Source organism: Sceloporus undulatus, chromosome 2 (genome assembly GCF_019175285.1).
Source record: "Sceloporus undulatus isolate JIND9_A2432 ecotype Alabama chromosome 2, SceUnd_v1.1, whole genome shotgun sequence".
NCBI lineage: Eukaryota > Metazoa > Chordata > Lepidosauria > Squamata > Phrynosomatidae > Sceloporus > Sceloporus undulatus.
The window spans coordinates 214,910,520-214,938,440 of NC_056523.1; the positions used below are offsets into that span (position 1 = coordinate 214,910,520).

The 27,921-nt window shown below is 38.0% G+C and overlaps 1 protein-coding gene across 3 annotated transcripts; it reads left to right on the forward strand.

Annotated features, from left to right (window-relative positions):
• Positions 1 to 35: 35 nt before the first annotated feature.
• LOC121924074 (protein regulator of cytokinesis 1-like) lies at positions 36 to 27,869 on the forward strand. Of its 3 annotated transcripts, none has more exons than XM_042455164.1 (14): positions 36 to 89; positions 5,760 to 5,892; positions 7,441 to 7,563; positions 8,927 to 9,160; positions 12,406 to 12,573; positions 13,570 to 13,722; positions 14,557 to 14,704; positions 14,936 to 15,072; positions 16,239 to 16,334; positions 17,415 to 17,573; positions 19,461 to 19,550; positions 20,766 to 20,858; positions 23,681 to 23,782; positions 26,945 to 27,869. In XM_042455164.1, exons 1-14 carry the CDS (start codon positions 67 to 69, stop codon positions 27,017 to 27,019), a joined length of 1,734 nt encoding a protein of 577 aa, XP_042311098.1. In that variant the 5' UTR covers positions 36 to 66; the 3' UTR covers positions 27,020 to 27,869. The 3 variants fall into 3 exon arrangements, with proteins under 3 accessions (XP_042311098.1, XP_042311099.1, XP_042311100.1); XM_042455165.1 differs by having other exon boundaries at positions 17,415 to 17,558; XM_042455166.1 differs by lacking the exon at positions 23,681 to 23,782.
• The last annotated feature ends 52 nt before the right edge of the window (positions 27,870 to 27,921 follow it).

Below are 27,921 nucleotides of genomic sequence, written 5' to 3' on the forward strand. Positions count from 1 at the left end.
ATTTGGCGGCTGCAGCAACAGCTGCGGTGTTCTCTGTTGGTTTTTCTTCTTTCCTTGGCGGCAGAGATGGCGAAGCCTCTCAGGGAAAGGTAAGCCCAGGCTCCAGAGAAGGGAAGGCTATGCCATTCAGGCAGGTCTCTCTCTTGCTTCAGAGGAAGGGGCTGTCAAAGCCACCTCTCCTGAGGATGCCTTGCTGCCTTGAGTCCCTGTATTGGAAGAAGGGCAGGATATGTTGATGATGAGATGAATGATGTAATAATAGGGACCTGCCTTGAGTCCCTGTATTGGAAGAAGGGCAGGTATAAGTTAATATAATTAGCTTGCCTCTTTGTGTGTCGTGTTCCATCCTGTTCTCTTTTAGGCAGCAAACACACATACAAAGGCAAGGTATTATTATTTTATTATATTATTATTATTATTATTATTATTATTATTATTATTTTATTATTTTCCTCCATTCTCCCCATTTAGGGAGATGCCTTGACCCTATTGGAAGAAAGGTGGGAATAAAGTAATAATATCTTTGGTGTCTGCATGCACACCTATGTGCCATCCCTGCTCTCCTTTAGGTGGCACTCACACAGGCAACACATACAGAGGAATGCATTATTATTATTATCATCTTATTTCTCATTTCTCCCAATTTGGGGACCTGCCTTGGGTCCCTATCTTGGCGAGAAAGGCAGGAAGAATATAATAATAATAAAATAATAATAATAATATAATAATAATATAATAATAATAATGGCACCTTGCCTCTGTCTATGTGCCATTCTTTGCTCTCCTTTAGGTGGCATACACACAGGCAAGGTATTATTATTTCATTATATCTCATTTCTCACCTTTCTCCTATTTAGGGAGCTGCCTTGAGTCTCTCTATTGACAGAAAGGCAGGATATAGTTAATATAATAGTAATACCTTGCCTCTGTTTGTGTGTTTATGCATATGTGCCATCCCTGCTTTCCTTTAGGTGGCACACACACACAAAAACACAACTCACAGGCAAGGCATTATTAACTTATTTCCTTTTCTCCCAATATAGGAGCTACCTTGAGGCCCTATATGGAGAAAGGACTGATATAAGTATATATAATAACAATAATAACATCCTGCTTGTCTGTGTTTTTCTGTGCATATGTGCCATCCCTGCTCTCCTGTAGGCAGTGCACAACTACAGAAGCAAGTTGTTTGTTGTTATTTAATTTACTTTTACTCTGCTTTTCTTTCAATATGAACTGGGACCAGAGCGGCTCACAATTTAAAGAACAGTACAACTTAAAACATAGAAAGGGGTATTGAAATAGAATTAAAACAAATTAATAAAACAAATAAAAACAAATTATTAAACTGGGAATGGCATCAAAGAAGCACTGAGATGATGGGTTTTGAAGGATTTGAATAAGACATCTGTATATGTTTTAAAGTTATCACATCAAAGTTAAAGGCTTAATCATCGCTAATGTAGTTGCCATTTGCTTTGCTTTGCCTTTTCAGCCCTTTTGACATGTGTATTTTCTCTATTCCCACCTGTACTTAGTTGCCTTTCCCAGTCATTGCGCAGCCATCATTTATCTTTGTTCCCTCCTTGTCCATCCAGCTTTAGTATAAGCACAAACCGTTACGCCTGCCAGAATTTTGTAAGTTCCTTGGCATCATTTTCCTTTGCTTTGTCCTTTATACCCTTTGTTACATGCCTCTAAGTTTTACCCTATCTGTGGGTCGCATCAGCCCACCCCTCAATTTTGGCCCAAACTTGCCTTGGCTATACATTAGGTTGACTTATAGCTGAGTATATACGGTATATCTTGCCTTTCTTCCATTGGCTAACTGCAAACTTAAAACAGGGCATGTTCTAGAAGGTTTCTTACTGACGTTCCCCGCATTGGTGGTGCTGGCCTCTCAGCGAATGCTTGCCTGGAAGAGTGTGTGTTGTGTGTGTGTGTGTGTATTGTGTGACCTGGAAATGCAGGCATGATTTCCATGTGTATTGTTTTTAAAACAATACAAAAGAATTAAAAAAAGTATAAATATAAAATTTAAAAATAATTAAATAATTTTAAAATTTTTTTTTAAAATTCACATTCCAAATATTAAATGTATTAAAAGCTATATACAAACTTGATCTAACTTCACAATATTTGAAAGGCCCACCTCATCAGATTTAAAAAGCACCAGTTGCCAATCCTGGCCTCTCTAGGAGGGAGTTCCAGAGCCAGGTTTATTTGAGAGTAAGACCTTTCATCTCAGTGGCTTTTCCACAGCTGTAGCTACAAGGGAGTGGGTAAAATGAGAGCATGACCCACCCAAATAAAATGCTACTCTCAGTGAACTTTTCCTTTGAACCCCACCCCAAATTTCTATCATTGGCCTGTTACAGACTGCCAAAATAAAGCTGCTTGGGGTCTCTTTGGAGGTATGCTATTTAAATGATGCATGGGTCCAAGAATCGGGAAGCTGCACCAAAGCTGCACTCCAGTGTTAGGAATGGAGTGTGGCTTTGGTGCGACCTCCGGACTCTTAGGCACCATGCATCTTTAAATAGCATACCTCCAAAGAGACCCCAAGCAGCTTTATTTTGGCACGTCTGTAACAGGCCATTGTGTTAATTTAAAGCTTCGGATGAGCATTTAGAAATACAGCTTAGAAAGATTTTATTGGTACAGGTTGGGTCTCCCTATCCACAATGCTTGGGACCAGAAGTGTTGGGATTCTGGAATGCCTTTATTTGCCTGTATGAACATAGAGATACCATGGAGATGGGACCCGTCTAAACAAAATTGATTCATGTTTCGTATAACATAGCCTGAAGGTAGTTTTATACATATATTTTTCAATAATTTGTTGTGTGTGAAACAATGTTTGTGTATGCTGAACCATCAGAAAGCAAAGGGGTGCGCTGTCTCTACCATCTGTGGAAAAATTTGGTTTATGGAGTATTTGGAATTCTGGAAAAGGGAGCCCCAACATGTATTTTTTAAAAATGCTCTCCACCTTTCAGTCCTAGGAACAAGAGCCTAAGGATGCGAACAGTCATGGCAAAATCCCTGACAATGCCAGTGAAAACATGGTAGGAAATGACCCTCGATGTAATTGGATTGTAATGCGCACATCTGACCAGTGACTAAACTGACTGAGTCTGATAGAACAACAGGTTATCATCATACATATCCACCCCAGTTAGAAAAATACTGTGTCACTGAACTGACTGAAAGTGTTCAAGTATAGGCATGTTAGTCTAGATCAGTATGCAGAGGTCAGTCTCTCCAGATCCATGCATTCAAGCATGGCTTGAAAATGTTCAAAAATATATTAAAGAGCAAACCTTAAATTTGCTATTTTATTTAAGAACACCATTTTACCATCCATGTGTAGTCTTGTTTTCAGGGGACTTGAATATCCACAGATTGGCAACCAGTGTGGGGGGGGGGAGGTCCTGGAACCCCACCACCAGATACCAAGGTCCCACTATAAAGGAAGATTGGAAGAGAAACAGTAGATTTGGAATATATCTACAAACTCTTCAAAAATGGGGTAAACAAGATGATGGTTTCCTGGCACACTACATATGTCATAATCATACACATATCATAACTCCCCAGACTCATAGGGCTCTTGGTCAGTTCAATCACATCACCTTCCTGGTTATCAGCCCGGATCACACTATAGCTGCAACTGACAGCAGAAATAGTGCAGTTCGACACAGATTTTATTGCATAGCTCCGTGTTCTGGAATTCGGATTTGTAGTTTATGAGATAATTAGCTCGGGTGCTACAACAAATAACTCCGCCACCATTCATTATAGTTCTATTCCCCTTGGCTTTGGCAGCATCCTTTTTCCTGCTTTTTTTAATGCTATAAAATAGGTCCAATTTTTTTTATAATCTAGAAGCGGACAAGAAGAGAAAAGCTAAGATCCCTTGCCTGACCGATTGACTGATAAGTTAGCTTTAAAAAGCAGCCGAAACTTATCACCCATATTTCACACATTTGCTACACACAAAACATGGCATTGTTCAGGTAGCATTTATATTGATTCCTTCCCATCCTGCCATAAGATTATTCAGGATTCATGCCATTATTTTTTTGTTATCTTATACCTTTTTATTTTACAACTCACTTTCCAGCCAAGCTTAGCTCTTAAAAGTCACACAACAGCATTCCTAAGAATAAAATTATGAAAACCATGTTGAATAGTGCTTGGCAGACGGGGGAAACCCGTGCCATGGAAAGCATGTATCCTGTCACTGAGTGTATGGGACTGAGAAAAAATCTCAGCTTTGGACATGGTAGAGGGGCGCTTGGTATATGCTGGGATTTGGTTCCAAGACACCCCATGATATCAAAAATCTGTGGATGCTCAAGTCTACGTAGTGGGATAGTAAAATTGTGTCACTTATATAAAATGGAAAATCAAGGTTTGCTTTTGGAAACATATCTTTTTGAAGATTTTCAGTCTTAGGGGGTGAATTGTGGATACAGAGAGCCAAGTGTAGATAAGGAGAGTGGCATCCATTACACACAGTAATTTCATTGACTAGGAATATTTTATTGTAATTTGCTGAATGGCCAACACAGCTGCTCTGCTATAATCCATGCACATAGGAGCTCATAAAGTGGGCAATAAGTTCAATAGAACTTTTCAAGCGACCCTTTAAAAAAGTTGTGAGTGGAAAAATAGCTGATGCTGAAGATATGCAGACTGAATAATCAGAGTTTTAACACTGTATTTCGTTGTGGGGTGCAAACATTCAGAAATACTGTACAGTGGTACCTCGGGATACGAAATACCAGGTTACGAAATTTCCGGGATACGAAAAAATCCCATAGGAAATATTGTTCCGGTTACGAATGTTTTTTCGGGTTACGAAAAAATTTTGTGCTTTTTTCGGCTTTTTCGCACGGAATCGCGGCTTTCCCATTAGCGCCTATGGCATTCGGCTTACGAAGGCTTTTCGGGTTACGAAAGCGGCCGCGGACGAATAATTTCGTAACCGAGGAGGGTGTATATACTACTTGACTATAAGTCAACCTAATGTATAAATGGAGGGCAGGTTTTGGGACAAAATTATGGATTTTGATATGACCCATGGATAAGTCGAGGGTAAAATTCAGGGGCATATAACAAAGGATCTAATAGATAAAGCAAAGGAAAACAATGCCAAAGAATTTACAAAATCCCAGCAGGCATAACCGTTTGTGCTCAAACTAAAGACTGGTTGGATAACAGAGTAGAGGACGGCCAGTGCTTCCAGGACAGATTACACTCTTTCCTTTCATCAGGGGATAGTTCCTGGGTTTTTGTTTTTTTTTTAAACAAGAATTAAGGTCCAATACAGTACTTACTTTGACCCGTGGATAAATTGACTTAAGTTTTTTTGGGTTCACTTTTTGGACTTAAATTTCTAGATTTATACATGAGTATTCCATCAGATGCTGTGACTGTTTAATTTTTCATCCCAACAGTTCTGTGCAGCTTGAAACAAACAATTAAAAATCCTCTCTTTCTGAAAGTATATTTGAACTGTTTATGCGCCTAGATTAAACACACATGTTCTTTGTAGGTAGCAAATAGAAGTAAAAAGTTTTTATATTAATATGCCAAGAGTTTGTAGATGGTGCGCTTAGGTGTTTTTTATAACATCAACAGAGGCTAAATTGAACAGGATTAAAGTGTGGGGGAGAGGGTAAACTGTCTGGATAAAACTAAGCCATAGACTTGGAATTACTCGCTTGTTTTCTTTTTTTATTCTTGTTTAGTGAGGCTTTAGCTTCCTCGCTGGTGAACAGTGTGACTCAGGCATTGGGAAAACTGGAGGATTTGTGGAATGAAATGGGCATCGGTAGAGAACTGCAAATCGAGCGCATGCAGGCAGCAAAATCCCATGTTGAGGTATGGAGCATAGTGGTGGCTACATAATGTATAGGGTTCTTGCTTTAAATAGCTCTCCCCTGCCCCACTTTCCTTTGTGCATGATGTTACATGGATACAAAGCATAGCTCCCTTAGAACTTATTTCATGACAACAGAACTCTAGCTTGTATAGTTCTTAAAGGTGTTTAGGTCATGTTTGCTAAAATCTCGGTGAATCAATGGAAACTTTGTTAAGTCAGCACACGTGTAGGTTTCAATGATTCAACAGGTCTACTGTAGTTGGGACTATTAATTCAATATAGGACTGTACCACATGCTCACTGCACAGGAGTTAGTATGCAGGTATCTTGAAGACAAAGAGACGCGCTTCTTGTAGACACTCTAGAGCAGTGATGGTGAACCTATGGCACGCGTGCCAGAAGTGGCACTCAGCCCTCTCTGTGGGCACACATGCTGTCACCCTAGCAAAGAGTTTGCCAGAGTTTCTTACTAGAAAGCCAGAGGGACGTGGCACTTTGCAATAAATAAGTGGGGTCTGGGTTGCAGTTTGGACACTTGGTCTGTAAAAGGTTCATCACTGCTCTAGAGAATGTTTAAATGAGAGATTTAGCCCATTTGACAGTGGTAGGCAACTTTACCGTACCAGCTATTTTTGAATTACAACTTTCATAATCTCTGCCTGACAGCTATGCTGAGTAGTGCTGATGGGAGTTTTAGCTCAATGATTACCAAACTTTGGTCACATATCACACTCTGGTACCTGAAGTTGCAGAAGAAGAGAGTAGGTAACCATGGGCCTCAAAACGCAGTGGTTCTCAAACTTTGGTTTTCCAGGTGTTTTGGACTTCAACTCCCAGAGGCCCCAGCCACTTTGGCCAATGGACAGGAATTCTGGCAGAAGACGTCCAAAAATTTGGAGGACCAAACTTTAGGAACCACTGCATTTGGAGGCCCACGGTTGCCTACTCTGTTTTGTGCCTTCAGGCACCAGAGTGTGATGCTTAATTTTTGCCATCTGTCAAATTCTAAATCTTTCGCTCGGTTGTTTGTTTAAGGTACTTATACAGTTTTTCAGGTATATCTCAAATCAGTTTGCAGAAATCACCAAGAGAAAGGGTCCAAATAAAAATGGTACAACAAAACAGATAATACAAACATGACAGTAGTAAAAGAGGTTTTGAAAGCGTCCAGTCTTAAATTGTATTTCTTCTTTTTTCTGTAAATGTTAGCAGCTGGGGGAAGGAAGGGGCTGCTTCACCTTGAACACTGGAAGCTTGATGCTGATTGCTCGCCATACTGTTGTTGCTTCTTCCGCTTCCAAGACAAGATGAGTCTTCAGCCAGAAAAGGCTTTGTTAACTTAGAGCCTATGCAGACCAGCCATTAAGGCCAGCTTGGAGGCAGAGTCAGGGTGTGGTGTCCCATAAAGTATGGGGGGGACCCAGAAGTACCTTTGTTCGTAATTTAATAATTGGTGCAATGTTGCAATTAGCTAAATATTGAATATGTAAGTGTTAATACACTTGATAGGGAGGTATGCTGACATTTTATGTGTGTATTCTGGGCAGGCTCTCTTGAATGCAATGGTTGAAGATGAAAATAATATGAAAGAAAAAATTGAAAATGACATTGAAAGACATAAGCATCAGTTAAACATGCTCAGAGATGAGTTAAAGCTGGACCCTTACCAGGTAAGTAGCTTCTCAGTTGTTTTGTTCTGGTAACGACAACAGTACTAAATATGGTAGAATGAAGATAACTGATATCAATATGAGTTCTTCATCATTTTTTCTCCACAGAACTGATTTCTCTAAAATGCATTGGTTTTGAAAATGTAGAACTCGTGCATGTACAAGGTTTTTGGTTTCAACATCTGGGTTCCGCATGTTATAAGAATGGGAAGGTATTATCTTGTTTAGAAGGATCTTGCTGATCTGACAAAATTCCAGTATCTGTCTGCTTCTGTGGCGTTCTGCTGACTTGTGTGAACTGTATCCATAACTGAAATGCAGTTATTTTTCCTGCCTTCTGTCCCAAAATAAGGGGAAAGAAGCAGCCTTATTTTCTCTCAGTACAGTTCTTGCTGCCCTCTGCTGTTAGGTTAATCCATAACTGCACAGTTCAAGAAGTTCTACATGAGAAAGTTAGCTGTGAGACCTCCCTTGTGATTTTTCAACACAATATGGGTTTGTAGAGGCTATTTTGTACTCTCTCACTGCGTGATTTTTTGCAGAGTTTTGACTACAAATAAATGTTGGGTTGACTGAGCTGTCATACATTCATGTCAAAATCAGTTTTGCAAGTGACAAATATGTGGCAGTTCTGCTAGCAATGTCAGGAATGAGGCCTCTTGTATATAACTTTTGCAGAAGCTAGAGCATCCACATTCTCGAAAGAAGGACTTCTTCTTCTATAACTATAATGAGCTTCTGTTCTCTTCCCTTTGATATCCTGGCTTTCCCTGCTGGTCATATGATAATATGAAGAAAAATGCCAGGTTCAGCAAGCAGGCCATCATTCACAAGATACAGATCATATGGGCCCATAAATATAGGCTTCTATAACAGCTTTAGGTTCAACAACTTCCTTGGTAATCATAGGCAACCAAAAAATCTGTGCTGGTGAACAAATGGGTGGAATGCTCTATCCCTACTTTCCAGGTTTGTTGGATAGAACACTTTCTTTTTTAAGCTAGCCGCCTAAAGGGATGGGATACCAGTGTTGAAAATCAGCATACTGACCTTCAGCAGTGTATTTTAAATTTGTGAATCTTTATATGCAAGTTTACTATCCCATTGCACTTGCAGTGGGGAAGTGGATCTTTGGAGTCCTTTGGCAGTAATTTGTAATTATCATGCTGCTTCATTCAGGTTCTTGCTTTTCCTAATGATTTAATACATTCAAGGTTTGATCAGGCAGTTGATCTTTTCCTGCCAAAATCTTTTGACTGTTCAAATGCCCACCCTATTTCAAAATAGAATATTGCTTGCTAAAGCACGATTTCTGCTCAGTGCCGCATTTGCCACTCACAGTATTGATTATGTGTCTTCACAGGTTGGTCCTGGTTTAACCATCCTTCAGGTAGAAAAAGAACTTCGCGTGGCTTTAGACAGTGCTCTTAAAGAAAAACATGAAAGGTTGACAATGCTGCAGCAGCTACAGCAAGAAGATCAGGCGCTGTGTACGGAACTTTCCTCAATCCCCTACTACATACCTACTGGTAGTATTCCAAGCAGTTTGCAGCTAAAAGAATTAAAAGAACATATTGAGAAGCTCTTGAAAATAAAGGTATTGAGTTTATGTACAATTATTATTACCAGATTACCAAAACAAGGTCCAATACTTACTTTGACCCGTGGATAAATTGACTTAAGTTTTTTGGGGCTCACTTTTTGGACTTAAATTTCTAGACTTATACATGAGTATTCCATCAGATGCTATGACTGTTTAATTTTTCATCCCAACAGTTCTGTGCAGCTTGAAACAAACAATTAAAAATCCTCTCTTTCTGAAAGTATATTTGAACTGTTTCTGTGCCTAGGTTAAACACACATGTTCTTTGTAGGTAGCAAATAGAAGTAAAAAGAAGTTTTTATATTAATATGCCAAGAATTTGTAGATGGTGCGCTTAGGTGTTTTTTATAACATCAACAGAGGCTAAATTGAACAGGAGTAAAGTTTGGGGGAGAGGGGTAACTGTCTGGATAAAACTAAGCCATAGACTTGGAATTACTCATTTGTTTTCTTTTTATTCTTGTTTAGTGAGGTTACTATTACTAGACTTGACTTTTTAAATTTCATGCAGTAAATGACAATTTCATTCACTAAATTTCTTTACATTTATTTACATTTGCCAGTCAAATGTCCTTGAAATTAATGAATCATTTGAAAAATATTGATAAATTGGATACATGAAGATCAATCGGTTTTTTTGCCAGATTAAGACAACATAAAAAACTTATTAAATATAATTGAATATCAAAAAATATAGATAAAAAACTACTATTACTCTTTATCGATGCAGAAAAAGGCTTTGATAAAATAAATTGGAATTTTATGGGGGGAAAATTAGATAAAATGGATATCGGCCCAAATTTTTAAAAAATGGATAGACAAAGTCTAAAAATACCAAGAAGTAGCCCTGATAGTGAACAGTGAAACAACAAGAAAGGTGTGAGACAAGAATGCTCACTATCTCCATTGCTATTTATAATAACATTGGAAATTTTAAATAACACTATAAGCAAATAAAACAAAGGAGTTAAAATCAAAAATATGGAGTACAAATTGTGAGCCTTTGCAGATGATCTAATCATGTCTTTGGCAAACCCGATAGAAAACATGAGATGCGGGTGGCACGGTTATCTATTTTATGACCAATTAAAAGTAAATAAAGACTTCAATGACCATTTTGTTAGGCAGGCCTTCTTAAGAGTTTGGTTAAAAATTAAACCAAGATAGTGTCAAAAAAATTCCAAAATTGGCTTCTTCAAATAAAGCTCTATTTAACAGAGTGAAATTAAGCGAAGAAAAATGGGTAACATATGAAGATCTAAAAAACTAGGGAAATGGTCTGGTCTAACAAAAGATGTACATATATAAAAAGGTTGCAAAAACCAATGTACAATTATGAAGGTTTGGTTTAAATTGTATGGAAAAATTTTTCTCTAGAAAAAAATTTTATATAAGTTTTTCTTCCTATTATTCATTAACCAAGTAATCTTGAAAAGTAAGGAAGTGTTAATTTTTAACGTTTAGAATAGGAATTATGTGTTAGTTAGGTGTATGTACTGTTTTGTTTAATGTGTGAAATGGATGTTTGGAATTTTATACTTTATAATAAAATAAAATAAAAAAAGAAATTAGTAAATCAAGTTTCAAATAAATAACACATATTGATAAACAAGGGTTGTTTTATTTATTCAAAGTTTTAAAAGCGGTGACAAGGTCAGCCCATACTTGCTACATATAAATGGAAGCATATACAGTCGGCCCTCGGTATCCGCAGGGATCCATTCTGGACCTCCCCAGAGATACCAAAATCCACAGATGCTCAAGTCCCATTGATCCCAGTGGAGGCACATGCATGCAACTGCGCCACCATTGAGGACTAGTAGAGCCTTCACTGACAGCAACAATCTAGTTTTAGTTTGGGGAACACTCAACTTGGCTATGTGAGAGGAAACAACAGGATTTGCCGAATCAGCACCAGCTGTACTGATAACACAAGAGACTCCAGGCATGTGGAACTATATGAACGTTTGTTAAAGAAATATAAAACGCACATAGACAGATAATTCATCCAAACAATTCACACACAGCTAACTAAATAGAGGCTTGAAATGAAATAGCAGAGATAGGAGAGGAGGCGCAATTACTGATCCTGAAGGAAGAATCCATGAAAGCTGGGAAGTAGAAAGACTCGAGCCGCAAGGCTTGAGTGAGCAGCTTTGAGAGGCAAGCAGAACAGACAAAGGAACTCAGGTTGATGGTGCTTCATAGACTTACAATACCTATACAAGATTTGGATTCCCCAAAACATGAGGACAGGCAGGGGGTGTTTAGGAACAAATAAAGAGGATTTTGTTCTTGTTTGATCTGGCAGAACTTATCTTTGCCTGTCAGAAGTGCAGAACGGCGGGGTGTATGTTGGTGCTATTTCTTGCAAGGTTCCATACATGCCTTTCACATCCCTATGTCCAGGTTTTTATGTGTCATTGCATGGTACATCCACTCATGCTGGCGCTTTAATTTGTATCAAACTTTATCTGGATTGATACATGTATCAGAGGCTGTTTGCAGCACTATAACAGTCCCTGGATGCAAATCACAGCTTTAGTTAAGGGCAAGGGAAATATCAGGCAATGAGCACTAATCGAGCTGACATTAATCCTCCTTTGCATGTCCTCCCACCCTGAGGCCTGCCATTGGCAACATAATGCACATGCAAATCACTGCCTTTCCAGGGTCACACAGTATATACATACCCAAATCCTTTCCAGGCAAGCATTCTCTGAAGATGCCAGCCACAGATGCTGGCGAGACGTCAGGAAGAAAACTCTTCTAGAACATGGCCACATAGCCCGAAAAACCCCACAAAAAACTATGGATGCCGGCCATGAAAGCCTTCGACTCCATATCTTGATATTTATGCACTAGTCTGACATAAATTTAAATGTGGGATTTTACCCACATGAAAAATTGTTTAGTTCTTCATGAATAACTTTTGAACATGTTGCATAGAATTAATTTATTTAAGCATTTCACCTCATAGATACAAAAACTGAAACAAAAAGCTTTAATAAATACTCTGTATGTGGTCTGGGCATTTCTTACTGAACAGTTGAACCTACTTCTAAGCTCCTGTATTGTACTTAAAGTTGGATGCTGTGTTGTAAATATTTTCAATCTGTTTTGAGATAATAGTTGACTACACTTCAGAAGCTCTTGTTATCTTAATCTTAATGGCCACATTAAAGGTCACCTGTTCAATCTAATGCTATTTAAATTGTTTAAAACTTTTATTTTAATAGGAAGAAAGATTAGAAGAGTTTTTTAAAATGAGAAGAGAAATCAGGCAGTATAATAAAGAAATTGGACATACTCCAGATGGGACACTGGAAAATGAGATACTGTCTGATGAAGAATGTATTTGCCTTACAAAGAAGAACCTTGAAGATCTCCAATTACTTATTCATCAGGTTGGTGCTCTGAATATAAAAGTATTCCATGCACATTTTCGAGACAACTGTTCAAATTTAACCTTCAAGTACATTGTTTTAGTTCATGAAGTACAAGAAAGGCCTTCTAGTGTGGAAATACAAGATCTTTCTAACCCTTACCCCACCTGTCTTGATATGGATTTGTGCTGCTCCAGTTTGGTCATAATTTGAGTTGTTAAACTGCTGTATCTGACAATATTGCAAAGATGTGGTGGCTAAAATAGAACATACATTTTTTTCATCAGTGTTTTCCTTATCTGGCTCCATAGTTAGGACCCCAAATTAGTAGCCTGTGTGCCTCTAAGCACTTGACAAGAGAGAGAACCTGGTCTTCTTTGTGTTACATTTGTGAAACCTGGAGGTTTGCTATTTCCTGTAAGATGGGATAATTTATTGAATCTTTGAAGACTCTGCCTTATGGAAATAACAAGTGATCATTCTAACAGTTCATGTCTATTTTTCATATAGGAAAATTGTTCTAGGAATCTTATTAGTTGACACATTCAGCTTTTTGCCTTGTCTTGCATTATATGCTTGCTGAGAAAAATCCTAAACTGATCTAAGTGGACATATGGAAAACATTTCTTTGTCTTTTCCATTTCATTTTACAATCCTAGACACATAATTGATGAGCCATCATCTTGTGAACTGTATGCTCTAAATACATGCATACCAAAGCAAATGGTTATTCTCTCAACAGTTTTTTTTTAAATGCATTTATCAGTTTGGCCATCAAAATAGAAATCCTATGAAAATTAGAGGTTAGTGAAACTTGAATGCATGTGGGAAGAACCTGTCAAATGAGCTCTAGAATGTTTTTAATTTACTTATGCAATTCTTACTTGATCTGGTTGTTTGTTTTCACATCTGCACCTATCTATAATTTCCATATTATTTCTGCCTCTGGTACCACGTTTTTTGTTCAGGTGCCTTGATGGGACTTCTGTATAAATTGATGTGGACATCCCTTTGTAGTTGCAGGTCAAAAAGGAGTCTTTGACTGCTTCCAGAGAGGTTCTAATGAAAGAGGTACAGCTTCTCTGGGACAGGCTTCAGTGGCCAGAAGAAAAGCGTGAGGCGTTGACAAGAAAAACAAGCAAATGCTCTATTTCTGAAGCCATAAATATGGTAATAAGAATCAGATTTATATGCTTTTGATGAAGAGCCTTGATGAGCGTCTAAGGAATCCATCATCCCCAGGATTCTGAACCCACTGTAGTAGAAAAATCTTACTGTAATGTGTAACTAATTGGTAGGTGGAAAGGAGGCTTTGCATGGCTTGTACAATATACAAACTATATAAGGGAGTAAATAATATACTGAAAGAAAATCTCAGAATTAAAAAAACAACAACATTTATTTCTTTTTTCTGGTTGAACTCTGGCTTGCTTGATTCACTTACCTAAGGAGCATTGCTAGTCGCCACTTGCGTGTTGAGCTGGTTCAGTGACCTAGCTTTTTATCTAAATTTAACGAATAGTGCTGGCATCTAGTTGTTCATCATTCCCAATTGAGAAAGACTTGGCTGAACCCTAAAACACATCTTTATTTACTAATTGGAGCCACACCATTTTGTGACTCTCACTTAAAACAAGTGGCACTTTCATAGTGAGGGTATGCAGGTAATTAGTGAGCCATCTCAGCATCTTCCTGAGCATGTGCTCCTCTTCCAAAGCTGATAAGAGATAGAGAGGACAGAAACATTCAGTTTAAGTGTGGAAAAAACAACTTGAAAGTTGTTTTCCTTGAATAGTTCTTGATGTCAATCTGACATTCAAAATAATCAGGATACAAGAGCAACCTCTAGCTAGCCCCTTCACTGCTATAGCTCATGCCATTGTAAGTCACTGAAGGAATTTTTAGTTGGTGCATAAAGGTTTTTGAGTTGTGTGGCCATAACAAAAGCAAGGGTTATACTTCTAAATGTGAAAGATTGTGCTCTGTGACACTCTGTTTCCTTAGTGGGAAGAGGAGTTAATGATCATGGAAGATCTGAAGAAAGAAAAACTTAAAGAAATTACCTTGAAAGTAAGACAAGAGCTTGAGAGTTACTGGGAAAAATGCTGTTTTAGTGATGAACAAAGAGCTGCATTTCAACCTTTCTATGAAGGTAATTTCTTGTAGCTTGTCTCTTTCCAATGTACAGCATGAAGGCATTGCTGTATGAAGTATCAGTGATTTTTATGACATGATTATTAAAGTATTTTTGTCATTCTTACCCCCCCCCCCCCAAAAAAAAAAGGTTCTTGTCTGAATGGGGGAACAAAATATTATGAAGCACTGGAGTGCTGTGTTGTTACGGGGAACAATATCCGTTTTCATGTTCATTCTTTTCTTGTAGACAGTTACTCTGAAGAGTTGTTGAATCAGCATGATGAACAACTTATGAAAATGAAAAATATGTATGAAAAAAACAAACCTCTGTTTGACAGTGTACAGAAATGGGAGACTACTTTAAATCGATTCATTGAACTGGAGGTGAGCATTGCATGCTTGCTGTATTTCATTACTGAAGAGAAAACTCAACATTGTTTTTAGATATAAGTAAAATCTAGTGTTCAGAAATAACATACTGGTGTGCTACCACAATTATAGGTTACTTTGAATTTGGGCAGAAATTGGGAGGGCATCAAAGTGGGGAGTTTTTTGTTTTTTAGAAGGGAAGGGGCGTTTTAGGTTGCAAGAAGGAAAGTTAATTGAATGTGTGTTTATCAGTCTGGGAATAGACAATATTTGTACATAAAGTATCATGGAATTCTTATTGGGTTTTCCCCCAGTATTATTGACAGATTAAATGTTAACATTGATATAAAGCCATTTCTAGTGGCCATTTCTTCACACAATACTAAACAACGGCCTGTTACAGACTGCCAAAATAAAGCTGCTTTGGGTCTCTTTGGAGGTATGCTGTTTAAATGATGCATCCATCTTAAGAATCCGAAAGCTGCACCAAAGCTGCACTTCAGTGCTTAGGAATGGAATGTGGCTTTGGCGCGACCTCCGGACTCTTAGGACCCATGCATCATTTAAATAACATACCTCCAAAGAGACCCAAAGCAGCTTTATTTTGGCAGTCTGTAACAGGCCAACAATTCCAGAGAATCTGGCTTACCATTCATCAGTTGTAGTTTGCACACGCAGCCCATTCAGGTTGGATTGGCTTTGTCTGCCACCCAGAGGAATTAAAAGTGTAGCTTCTTGTCCAGGACAGGATCCTGATTCATTGTGATTCTTGCAAGTTAGAATCACACACTAAGACCACTGAGACAATTTACTGAAACAGAAAGCCTCTATACATAGATGAGGAAAAGGTGATCCACCAGATTTTGAAGGATTGCCATTCCAAGTATTCCTTGCCTTTGGCTGTACTGGCTAGGGATGATTGGCTCCACCAACGTCTGATGGACTACAAAATGGCATCTAAAGCAGATATTCCTCCCCAGTCCTCCATGGAAATGCTTTTCCACGCATTTCTCCTCCAAAGTGGTAACAGGAAATTATGTGATTTCACTTTCATTCACCATTTTGAAAGGGAAACAGAAAAAGTGGCTATTTTGATGTGTTTTGGGGTGGTTACAGAAACTGGCCTCCAGCCCCCAATTTGTAGTTGGTAAGTGTATAACCTACTCTGTGTCTGTGTTCAGAAAAAATCAACAGATCCCAGCAGACTTCTGAACAGAGGGGGTAACTTACTCAAAGATGAAAGGGAACGATCAAAGATCCAAAAGCAGTTGTTAAAGGTAACTACCATGGCAATTTTTGTGTAATTTCATTTGTACAGTGTTACCCCGGGTTACGAAAATAATTCGTTCCGCCGCCGCTTTCGTAACCCGAAAGGCTTTCGCAAGCCGAAACCCCATAGGCGCTAATGGGGAAAAGCCGCGATTTGGTGCGAAAAAGCGCCGAAAAGCACCAAAATTTCTTTCGTAACCCGAAATAACCTTCGTAACCCGGAACAGTTTTTTTCAATTGGATTTTTTCGTAACCCGGAAATTTCGTAAGGCGGCGCATTCGTATCCCGGGGTAACACTGTATTGCTTATTTGTTGAGGCAGGGTGCTGGTGGGGGAACAGAGGGTTTATTACTGTAAAGCAACACGGAAGTCATGTACGCTTAATTGGTTTCTCACTGTGACATAATCTGATAATTGGAAATGTTTTTTAAATGTTAATATTTATTGTTAAATCAAACATACATTACACCAATAGAGAAAAGGAAAAAAGCCATATACTTGTATTAAAAATACACTAGTACACTTATTAACATACTAACATTAAAGACAATAATTAAACACAATAAAAGACTTCCAACTTTCTTCTGGAATAGTATTTAACTTAACCCTCCATATTCCCTCTTATCATGTATCCCTAAGCAATTGAAAAACTTTTGAAAACCCACCTAAAGTTTTCTAATCTGCAAACAATGATCTTAGCATTAAATGAGCACACAATTTTTACTTTATCTACTATAACATAAGCTACTAAACATATTACCATTGTATTCCCCTCCATGTAATGTATGTATTCAACAAATCTTTCAAAAACATTTATATACTTTCTTTCTCAGTGTCATACATGTAGACTTGCTTGTAGAGCACACAAACTGAATAACACCTAAATATAAGATCCAAATGATGCAGGCATAATTTGTCTGGCTAATTCTGTCTCTGATTTGAAATTCACAGCAAACTGAGTAGGAAGTGTTCCATGTAAATCAAATTTCTAAAGCCAAACAATTCCAAGTTAAAATGCCATCTGAACGTGGCCAGCGTAGACTTCTGAAATTGATTGGTTTTTAAAACTTGCTTTTCCAAAACTTAGTTGGGGGAGGAACTGAAGAAGAATATTGAAAACTGGGAGAAGGAAAATGACTCATGCTTCCTCATCAATAATCAGAGGTTTCTTGATACTATGTCCCATCAGTTGCAACATCACAAACTTAAAAAAGATCATCAATCCAAAATAGTAAGTTTTTCATGGGTAAGTTACTTAAAATAATGTAGCAGCATATTTAATAAAAGTGATTGTCAAGTATGGAGGCACAGATCCTTGTAATGTAACAGCTGAAGAAATAATCAATAATCACCAAAATATATTAGCACCTGTTTGTTCAATTACTACTGTATCTTATTGGCTTTGCTAGACTTGTTCTCTTTGGTGTGCTTTCCCTATCTTCTGGTTGCAAATATTGAGTTAGTCGTGACTTAGCCAAATCCTAAACTGGGTAAAAATACAAAGTTAATAATGAATTCTGGCTAGTATGCCTGATCATTAGTGCTTTGTGTCAGGTGGAAACAGTAGGATAGGAGGGGGCACATGATCCCATAACGTTATCTTTCATTTGTTAAGGAGTGCTTAAAGAGCATTATGCACAGCTGCTGTGGTATACATATAACTGGATCTGGAGACTAGGTTGAAACTAAATCTGCAGCTCTACATTACTGTGATAGCATAAAAGCTTTTATTTTATCACCCTCTACCACTGATAAGATGATTAGTGGAGCTTTTAGGGTTTTAGTACATGAATGTGGTCTTTTTTCAAACTTACAGTGGTTTCTCCTTTCCTTCTCTGCTCATGGGAGAAGTAAAGGTCCCTGGCTGACTGGGGATAGGAAGGGTGCTAATTTTAAGAGAAACAATGAAGATGAGTCCTGCCACAAAATATGACAGCATGTACAAAACAATGTAGCCTGACAATGGGAGAATCATTGCCCACAGGACGTGCTTAGCTATTCTGAAGGTACAAACTGCAGAAGTTCTCTAAATTTGTCATTTTGAGGTCTTACTTTTTAGGATATAAGTATTATGAATCTAAATATAAATACGTAGGTGGCTCACCCATTTTTCTAAAACTTTGAAGTATGGTATGAACAAGCTCTTGGGTATGTGTACACACACACACACACACACACACCCATGCACCTGGCTGGGAAATTATAGTCCTCCCAAGTGGCATTGTGTTGCAGAATCCAGAACTTACAATGTGGGCATTCTGTGGAATTGACATCTGAACAGCTGTAAATGATCTCCCCAAATTGCAGCCAAATTTTTAAACAAAAAAACAGACAGGACAAAAATGTCTAACAAATTTAATGGTTTTTTGCCCTTGCAGTGCATTTTCTATCCCAGTCACTGTAATGGACAAAAATGTGCAATGCCATTTTTGAGCAAACTGATGGAATAAAATAGAAGTTTGTCACAATCTGGTTGTTAATAGATTTGCTGTACAGTCCTCCCATCTTTCTTATGGTCTTGAGACTCACATCCCTCGCATATGCGCGAGGGATGAACAGAGGGGGGAAAAATGGGGCACATGTCCGAGGAGCACACGCACCTATAATAACATACCTATACTCAAGCCAATGGGGCTTGAATATGAGTAAAACTCGGTTTTCGCGGAAGGGTCCGGAACAAATCCCCCATGGAAAAGAAGGGGTGACTGTATTTGGAAAAAAATTGTAATTCTCATTAAAGTTAGGAAAAAGAAGAACCATATATGAAACTATGACAGCTGTAACCTTTAATACATTGTCACACATTTAATACGTTGGAATTCTCATGAGACAAGAAAGTATTTAACAACTTACTTAATGTAACTTTATAAATCCGTATGCATGAAGATTGAATATGGTCTGCAAGGGTTGGTGAGTGGGTGGTTCTTAAAGGTTACTGTGTTGTTTTGCTCTTGACTACCTCCTAAAAAGCCTTCTCTTTTGAAATATTTAATATCTTCTGGAAGAGTTGGGATCACTATTGCTTGATGTTAGGTGTAATGTTACTTGTTGTTTTCTAAAATGATCCACTTTGGAAAGGGGCTATGAGACATTTGCTATGTTTTTACTGTAGTTCTAACATGTTGTCTTTCAGTCGGCAAAAAGGGATGAATTTGCAACCCCGAAAACAACTGTTAAAAGATCTGCAGATGTGCACACTCCAACTCCTAACAAGGTTCGCAAGGTAAAGAACTGCCTATCTATTTGAAAGATTTTCTGGCAGAAATAGATTATATACTTACTATATATAGAAGACTTCTATATATAGATGAGCCAAGGTACAAATAACTTAGCTAGAAGATAGACCATCATATAATTCCTGACTTCCCCCCCCCCCCTCCAGTATGGCAGAGGATATCCTTCTGTGTAGGGGTGAGCAACTTCAGCCAGGTTGACTGAGTGCGTGAGAATAACAAGGGTTTTTTGTTTGTTTGTTTGAATTAAATGTATATGTACTATCTAAATATCTAAATTAATTCTAAAATAAATTAACAGTATCACTTAGTGGCAGTTGCACAATAAGCAACTGGGAATTCTATATATTCTCTTCGACTTCACAACCAGTTGCAGCTTTAAAATGTATTCATTTTTCCTATTGGGTTGCTGCCACTTTCCATCTGCTGCCTCTGATCTAAGACAGCAGCCCAATTTGTAGCAGGTTTTTATGTTTGTGGTGCATATGTTGTGTTTATAAGATTCCAGGGAGGGGGGTGGGCTTGGTACTTTGGGGAAAGATTTCTGTACTAGCCTTGTTGTAGCAGGGGTAATGGTGGTAGTGGGAAATCTTTGGATCTTCAGGAGAAACTTTTGTACTAGAATCCCAAAGAACTATAATGGTTTGCTGCACATTTTTGATGGCATAAAGAGAGCTTGCACTATTCGGATGGGTATTTCATATGTTTTGGACTTTAAAAATAGAGATAACTTGTGGCCTGTGGGTTGCACTTCCCTATTCCTTTTTTTTAATGGCTTCTTCCTGGTAGTCACCACTCTTGGTGGAGGTCATCAAAGTAGGACCTCTCAAGAAAATTTCAGATGGTTTGTGTAGGAAGAGGTTATCTTTGAAATTTCTTTCCTCTAATCCATTGGTGACTTTAATGGTTAATGAAACAGAAACTTGAATTAGGCCTGGAAATGGACAAAGAGTCTGTCCCACCAATAAACACTGTTGTAGCATGGCTAAAATCCCACAATTTGTTAACCATCTTGCAGCTCTTTCATGGCCATTAGCCATTTTCAGACCATTTTCAAAGGCAGTCCCACATACAAACAATTACAGTAGTTTTGCAGGAATCTGGTAATCTAAAGCCATCAGTGGCAGATCAGATGATGCTTTGAATTCCAGAGGCCATTATTCTTTGTAAACTTCTTTTTCCCCAATGGGAATTGTATTTTTCAGGTAGCCTCTAGCCAAACTGTACTTAAAGCAGCCAGCTGCAGTAATATAGCAACCAGCACTGCTGTTGCAGGCAAACAGGCAGTTGACACCAAGGTGAGTGAGACGAATCAGATTTTGCTGTTTATAATGTGTTTGTTAAGAACTTGGAATGCCTGCAGAAAATCTTATAATAAGGGGAGATCATGTCCTCAGAGTTGTGGGATGAGATTTGAATCCAGTATTCACCTAACAAATTCTAGACTATCCCAAATCATGGACTTTAGCTTTGACAGCACTGGTGCTTCTGGGACAAGCAGGGCATACTAAGTTTGCTTTGATGGTCCCACAAAGTCTTCAGAGGGCATCTATGTATTGTGTACGTCTGAAGCACAATCTAAAACTTCAGACTAGATGTGTGAGAAAAGTTGACGAGCTCTAAACTCAAATGTTGAATTAAGTCGAGTACTGAAAATATACCTTCAGTAGTGTCAAAATAATTGGACTTGTTGATATTGGAGGAGTTTTTACAAAATGACTTCAGTACTCTGCTTAATGTATGTCTTATGTGTTCTGTGTTTAAGCTTATTACCAATATCCTAAGCCCTCTCTGTTAGGACAGTGTTCAGTGCAAAAGGGAATGCACATATGGGATTTCTTAAGAATATATGGGTGTATATATGTGGGGTTAAGTTATCTTAGAGAGTGCAGCTTAGCTTAATTTGTTCTTACCTAAGCAGCCATTGATTGTATACATTATTTGGTGCACACTGTGAAAGGAGAACTAAGTCTGTAGACCTGAAAACTGGCTGTGAATTATGTAGACATCATTGTTGTCCAGTGAAGGCAGAAGAATTTTCCTTTTGTCCACAGAGAATGTGGTATAGACACAGACAAGTGACTTATTGTTGACCCCTTTCAGTATGAGTTCAATATGAGCCAGAGCTTGGCAAAGATACATTTTTGGACAGCAATTCTCATGTTGACTTGAGGATTCTGGACTTGCAGTCCACAAATAACTCTTTGATGAGAACCATAAGAGCAACAGTGAGTTTCCTTCAACATCAGGTTGGGTATCTGTGCCTCTGCATGTCTTTTTCTTGAAACTAAAGCCTCTCCTAATGTAATTTCTAACAGCTACTTGCTAAAAGATTTCTCTTGGGCTGGATGAATATATTCATGCATACTAAGGATAACTTTCTCTTACATTTTCTATTTGTTAGAGGCAAGTTCAAGAATGAGAAGTAAGCAAGAAGAAACAGTTTTTAGAAATTAGTTTATTATTGCTTCATGCAGATCATTTTATATTACAAGCAAAATTATTTTTTTCAGTATTCACTTTGAAACAAATGTAACAGTCAGTTATTATTATTATTATTATTATTATTAAACTTTATTCATATAGCACTGTAAATTTACACAGCGCTGCACATAAATCGTTTTAATTAGACGGTTCCCTGGCCTCAAGCTTACAATCTAAAAAGACCTGACACAAAAGGAGAAGGGAATGGTGGTGGGAAGGGATCAGATCCAGGATTTCTTCTCTCCCTCTGAGGCCTGGACCATGATAGATGGAATGGAGGGAGGGCTCTTCTTAATCAAGGTCAGGCCCTGCCTTTTCACTCCCTCCCAGGCTGGATGATGACACTTGGCATGGCGGTAGGGTTCTTCTTGAGGCTAGCCCTGATAGAGTTGGCCCTGCCTTTTTCATTCTCTCCAGGCCAGAAGATGACACTTGGCATAGAGGAAGGGCTCTTCTTCTTGAGGCTAGCCCTGATGGAATTGGGCCTGCCTTTTCACTCCCTCCAAGGCTGGATGATGACAGTTGGCATGAAGGGAGGGCACTTCTTCTTCAGGCTAGCCCAGACTTGACTGAAGGATGGGGGTGAACATCAAATCCCATTCCACCAAGCACATTGTGACTTATTCCCACATCAGTTTCCTCCTTGTCTGCCTGGCTTGACCCCTCTGTGACGTAAACTTATATTCTTGGTGATGTCTCTCCTATTTTCTTCCCGATAGTCCTCTCTCAGCTCTTCCCTAAAATGAAGCTAATTTAGATTTAGCACCCTTAGTAAGTTTCCTATTTTAGAGTGGAGTTCCTATAATAAAGTCTTCAGTTTGTTTCTCCAAGCCATTGGTGTTTTTACTCCTTAATCAGGATCATTAACTATGGCATGCACATTCTGTCATTTCTAAAGCTCAAGAAGAGAAAATAATGTTTGTTAGTTTCCCCCAAAGAATGTTGGTATGGGAATTTAATTTAATAACAAAACATTATTTTGAGTATTCCACTTGGGAAGGATATCTGAATAATTTATGAACATAATAACCCAGGTGTGGTGTCTTTCTTTTAATTACAAACTTAACATGGATGCCAGTTGGCATTTAAGTTATAGCCCAAAAGGCAAAATATGCTAATTAAATTATTGTAGTGGATGCTGTTCCCAGTACTATCACTTTGACAGCTCTTCATTTCTATTGCAAAAGCTAATGAGGAGTTGAGTTTACCATGCTACATCAGTCATGCAAGGTATAAAATGGGTGGTGGCAATCATGGCGTGGGAGAAAAACTGGTTTTCGTAAAGCAGTTTTTGTTCAATTTAGTTGCCTGATAAGTTTATAAGTGATCTGAAATAAAATAAAGTACTGAAAGATACAGGAAACTGTAGCCTTCACTTAGTGGAAAATTAAAGTGCTGAACTGTTTATTGGGTGACACTGAGATAGGTTCATATATGGAAAACTAAGCAAACGCAAGAATGGTTAACAAAAATTCCAGAGAAATCTAGAAAACAGATGAAGCTTCCTAATAAAGAGATTTTCTGGCAGACTGTAAGAGACATTAAGCCAGTGTAGTTACTGACCCAGTTTCTAAAATATTTCTAATATGGCAAAATTTGCCTGAAGTATGAGAAGATTTACAATTACATTTTGCAGACGCCTTACAAAAGTGTACGTCTAGATTCTCTCAACCGGCCACCATTAGAAGAGTGCAAGGAAAGCAAATCCACCAACCAGCCTAGCTATTCAGATTTCATGGTATGTCCTAAATCTGTATTTCCTTATTGCATAACATTATACGAAGTGAGTAGAAACTTCTCCAGTTAAGCTCAGAAGCAAAGTGCTCAGCTGTGCTATCAGAGTGCCATTGCTGTTTAATATGGGCTTAATGGAGTATAAGGTTTCAATAAATTGGCTCTGAAGAGCAGAAAATCCAGGACCCTATGCTTGCTTTGAATTGTCTGGTGGTGATCTTCCTATCGGGTACTAGCTATCTAGAAGTTTCCAAGATTGGTGACTAATTCTAGATGGAATTATGAATGTGTATAGCTATAGGAAGGTTTCACTTATGTATTGTGAAAGGACACTGCTTTGCTCTAGGCTTGGATGTGAGGTGTGTGTGTTTTTTGTTTGTTTGTTTGGTGGTACAATTCCTCCTAAAAATCAGTACTGCAGACATGCTACGAGGTAGATTTGCTTGAAAATAGTGGGTTATCTACCCAGGGTTATCTGCTACACTTAATCACTAAATGGCTAAAGAGTGATTTGAGCTTGTTGGTCCAGCACTAACCCCTACATATTACTGTTTCTGGGAAATCCCATAATTTCTACCATAAATTTATTGGTATATTTCTTTCGTATATAAATGAAATCAATTAAAGCAAAGTTGTGTGCTGTTGACTGTGGTTTGTAGCTCTCCTTTGACATCATTAGCCTTCAGTAGCAATGACTGTTGCAAAATCACCTGTTCAATGCCAGTTCTGGACTCTCTTCCCCTAGTGAGTTTCACCTTTTGATGTACAAGTCTAAATACATCCTCTTTTGTTTTGGGTAGCTTCTTTGAACCTTTCAGTCTTCTAACCTACTATTTATATCTTTTTGATGGTAGTTTTTCAGTATTATGCGCTAGTGTGGAATAGTGGTTTGAGCATTTGAATATGGCCCTGGACGTCAGGGTTCAAATCCCCATTCAGTCATGGAATCTCAGTGGGTGATCTCACTCTCAGCTTCAGAGGAAGGCAAACCTATCTGAAGAAATCGTGCTAACAAAATCCTATGATAGGTTCGCCTAAGGGTTGCCACAAGTCAGAAATGACTTGAAGGCATAAAACAACAATTCCAATATAATAGACCAACTTATCCACATGTCATATCAAAATCCATCATTTTGGCCCCAAAAACCTGCCCCCAACACATACATGAGGTTGATTTACATTTGAGTATATATGGTATGTGATCTTCTCCTGAGCTATTAAAAATTAGCCCATTCTCATTTGCTCCCAGTCTCCCTTAAGATTGTGGAGTCGAAGGCTTTCATGGCCGGCATCCATAGTTTTTTGTGGAGTTTTCGGGCTATGTGGCCATGTTCTAGAAGAGTTTCTTCCTGACGTATTGGCAGCATCTGTGGCTGGCATTTTCAGAGAATGCTTGCCTGGAAAAGAGTTGGTGAAGATGGCAGCTTTGTTGAATTTTGCCTCTTACACATCCTGCCTATCTTTTTGTGAAACCTCAAGCTCCATATGAAGCTGCCAAATTTCTCATCTTCATGGGAAAGCTTTCTCTCGGTTCCGCCACCATCACAGGCTTGCTTGAGGGGGGACACAAGAGCGATCCTTCTCAGTGGCTGCTCCCACCCTTTGAAACTCTCTCTCACAAGAGGCTAGGCTGGCCCCCTCTCTGCGCTCCTTTTGATTACAGGCAAACACTTTTCTGTCCATGCAGGCTTTTAATATGTAACTGCACCTAGGAAGTCTTCTTATTGGAGTGTTCATTTTTGTATGTTTCATCGGCCTTGTCAACCTTCTGTTTTCCTGTCTGGACTGAACACTTAACTTTCCTTTTTGTTGCAAAATTACCAACCTTGTCCCTTAGTGATTTCAGCATTTGTGTTGTGAACCTCACTGACCTGCCTGCCTCCCACTTCTCAACTTATTTCAATTTGTGGACTCCTTTTTTCTGCTAACTAGCTTTCAAGCTAGCCTGCAATAAGCCATTAGCAATAAAATTCAAACAAACAAACAACAAAATCCATCCAGCCACACAACTAGCCCAGCAAATCATTCATAATAGAATTTTTTTTAAAAAAAAGAAAAATATTTTGTTTCAGAAAAAGACTGCCTAAAAGATTCGAAGCAAGTCCCCCCAAAAGGAGAGTAATGGAGACAAAAAAATCTGTCACTAATTTGCTCAAATAAAGATTGTTAGGCATACCTGAAGAAGAGCTTTATCAGGACAAGTTTGTACATGGCACTTTGGTCTTTCAAATACTCCAGATCTGTAAAAGCTTTATAGATTAACACCAAGTTTTTTTTTTAATAGCACATAGAATCAAACTAAAAGTTGGTGGATGTTTTTAAAACATGCTTGTGGCAGGGAGCTAGTTGGTAATCAAAGTTCTGGCCATTCTTTAATTTTCATTATCTTCATCTGAAGGTTTGCTTGTTGTCGCTGCTCCCTAATGTTCTTCCATTTGGGGTTTAATTGCTGGCCTTGCGTCCTTGTTGATATATATGTTTTTTATGAAACTGTAGTTTTTTAAATCTTGCTTCTCACAAGTTACGCTTTTGCACCACAAGGATGGGCTATAGATATTTTAATAAAACACTGCCCCAAAATAAATGGCTCTGGTTTACCATATCCTTTTGTTAACTCCTACTCTTTAAAGAAAATGAAAAGTCCTATGGGACTGCTCACTTGGAAACACACAAAGAGAATTTTACTGAACATTAGTATATTAAAAGCATTTAAGATTCAGTGTTGGCTTTTGACAAAACAGAATTCTGTAACAGAATGCAGTTCTAGGACTAGAAGCATGAGGTAAGTTATTTAATAATAGTGAAATACCCTTCAAGTAGGACTGGAAAAAAATTAAATAGGAAAGTACAGTGGTGCCATCATTCAAAGATGTTCCAGTTCAAAGTCTTAATTACTACTTTGAAATCCTCTACTAGTGATAAAACTTTTGACTTAGTTGTGGTTTATTTTATCTGTCAGCATCCTAGGAACTTGCATGTTTGATGTTTAGAAAGTAATGATCAATCATGGTTGATGGGGGCAGCAGCTATTTATATTTTTTAGATATAAGTGAAGAAGTACGTATATTACTGGGTATACATCTGTATCACTTTTAATCTGACAGTAACTTCTATATTGGCTCTTTTTGCTACCGAGAGATATAACTGTTTCTTTAAAACATTACAGAAAGAGTTGTCGATGAAGTCAAGCAGCACTGGAATGATTTTCAATTCTACGCTCAAGGAGAACTTACCTGAATGAACCTATCAGTTTTGGCTGATAACAAGACTCACTGAATAAAGGGATATATTCAATATAAGTATATTGTTAAAATAATAATTACTCTCTGTACAGCATATAATCAAGTTATGCAGAAACTTTAAAAGAAATAACTCATTGTCTTTGTATATATTGTATTTATATTTTAGCAAGCCAGAAGATGCAAAGTGCAGATTACATGCATTGTATTAGGCCGAGCATTGCTGTGTTTTCTAACTAAATTTTATAATGTCTATTGTAAGATTATAAAAGCATTTTTTGTAGTTTCAGTGTGAAAAAATGATGTTTCTATTCATTACTTTTACTAATGCTTTTACTAATATTTATGTATTAAGAAGAGTTTTCTTTTTCCATTTGAGGCTGTGGTGAATACTGCAATCCTATGCATGTTTACTTAGAAGTTCCTCAGAGTTCATTAGGGCTTACTCCCAGCTAAATCTAAAGCTAATAATTAGTACTGCAAGATTAATTGCAATCATGTTTATGTTTATTCACAATTAAATTCTATTATGTTCAGGAAGGTGGGCAGGAACAGGTTAACAACTGAGAGAAGTGCCCTGTTCAGTGCACATCTACTTAGGAGTAAGCCCCAATGCCTAGTGACTTTGTGACTGCATGTTTAGTTTATAGTCTGGTCCAGCTTTGCCTAGAAGTGGTCTATTGAATACAGTAGAACTTCCTTCCAGTTAAACATGTATAGACTTGTGCTTTGCATCAGTTAGTTGCATTGTTAAAAATACATTGTTTTACCATATAGGCATTCCTGCTTAATTGGGTAACACTTGAAACATTTTTTTAAAAATTAAATGCATGATCAGGAGATGCCAATCACCATCTTAGACGAAGTGTTTGCTGTGCGTTTAAGGTCGTATTATTTAGTTTGA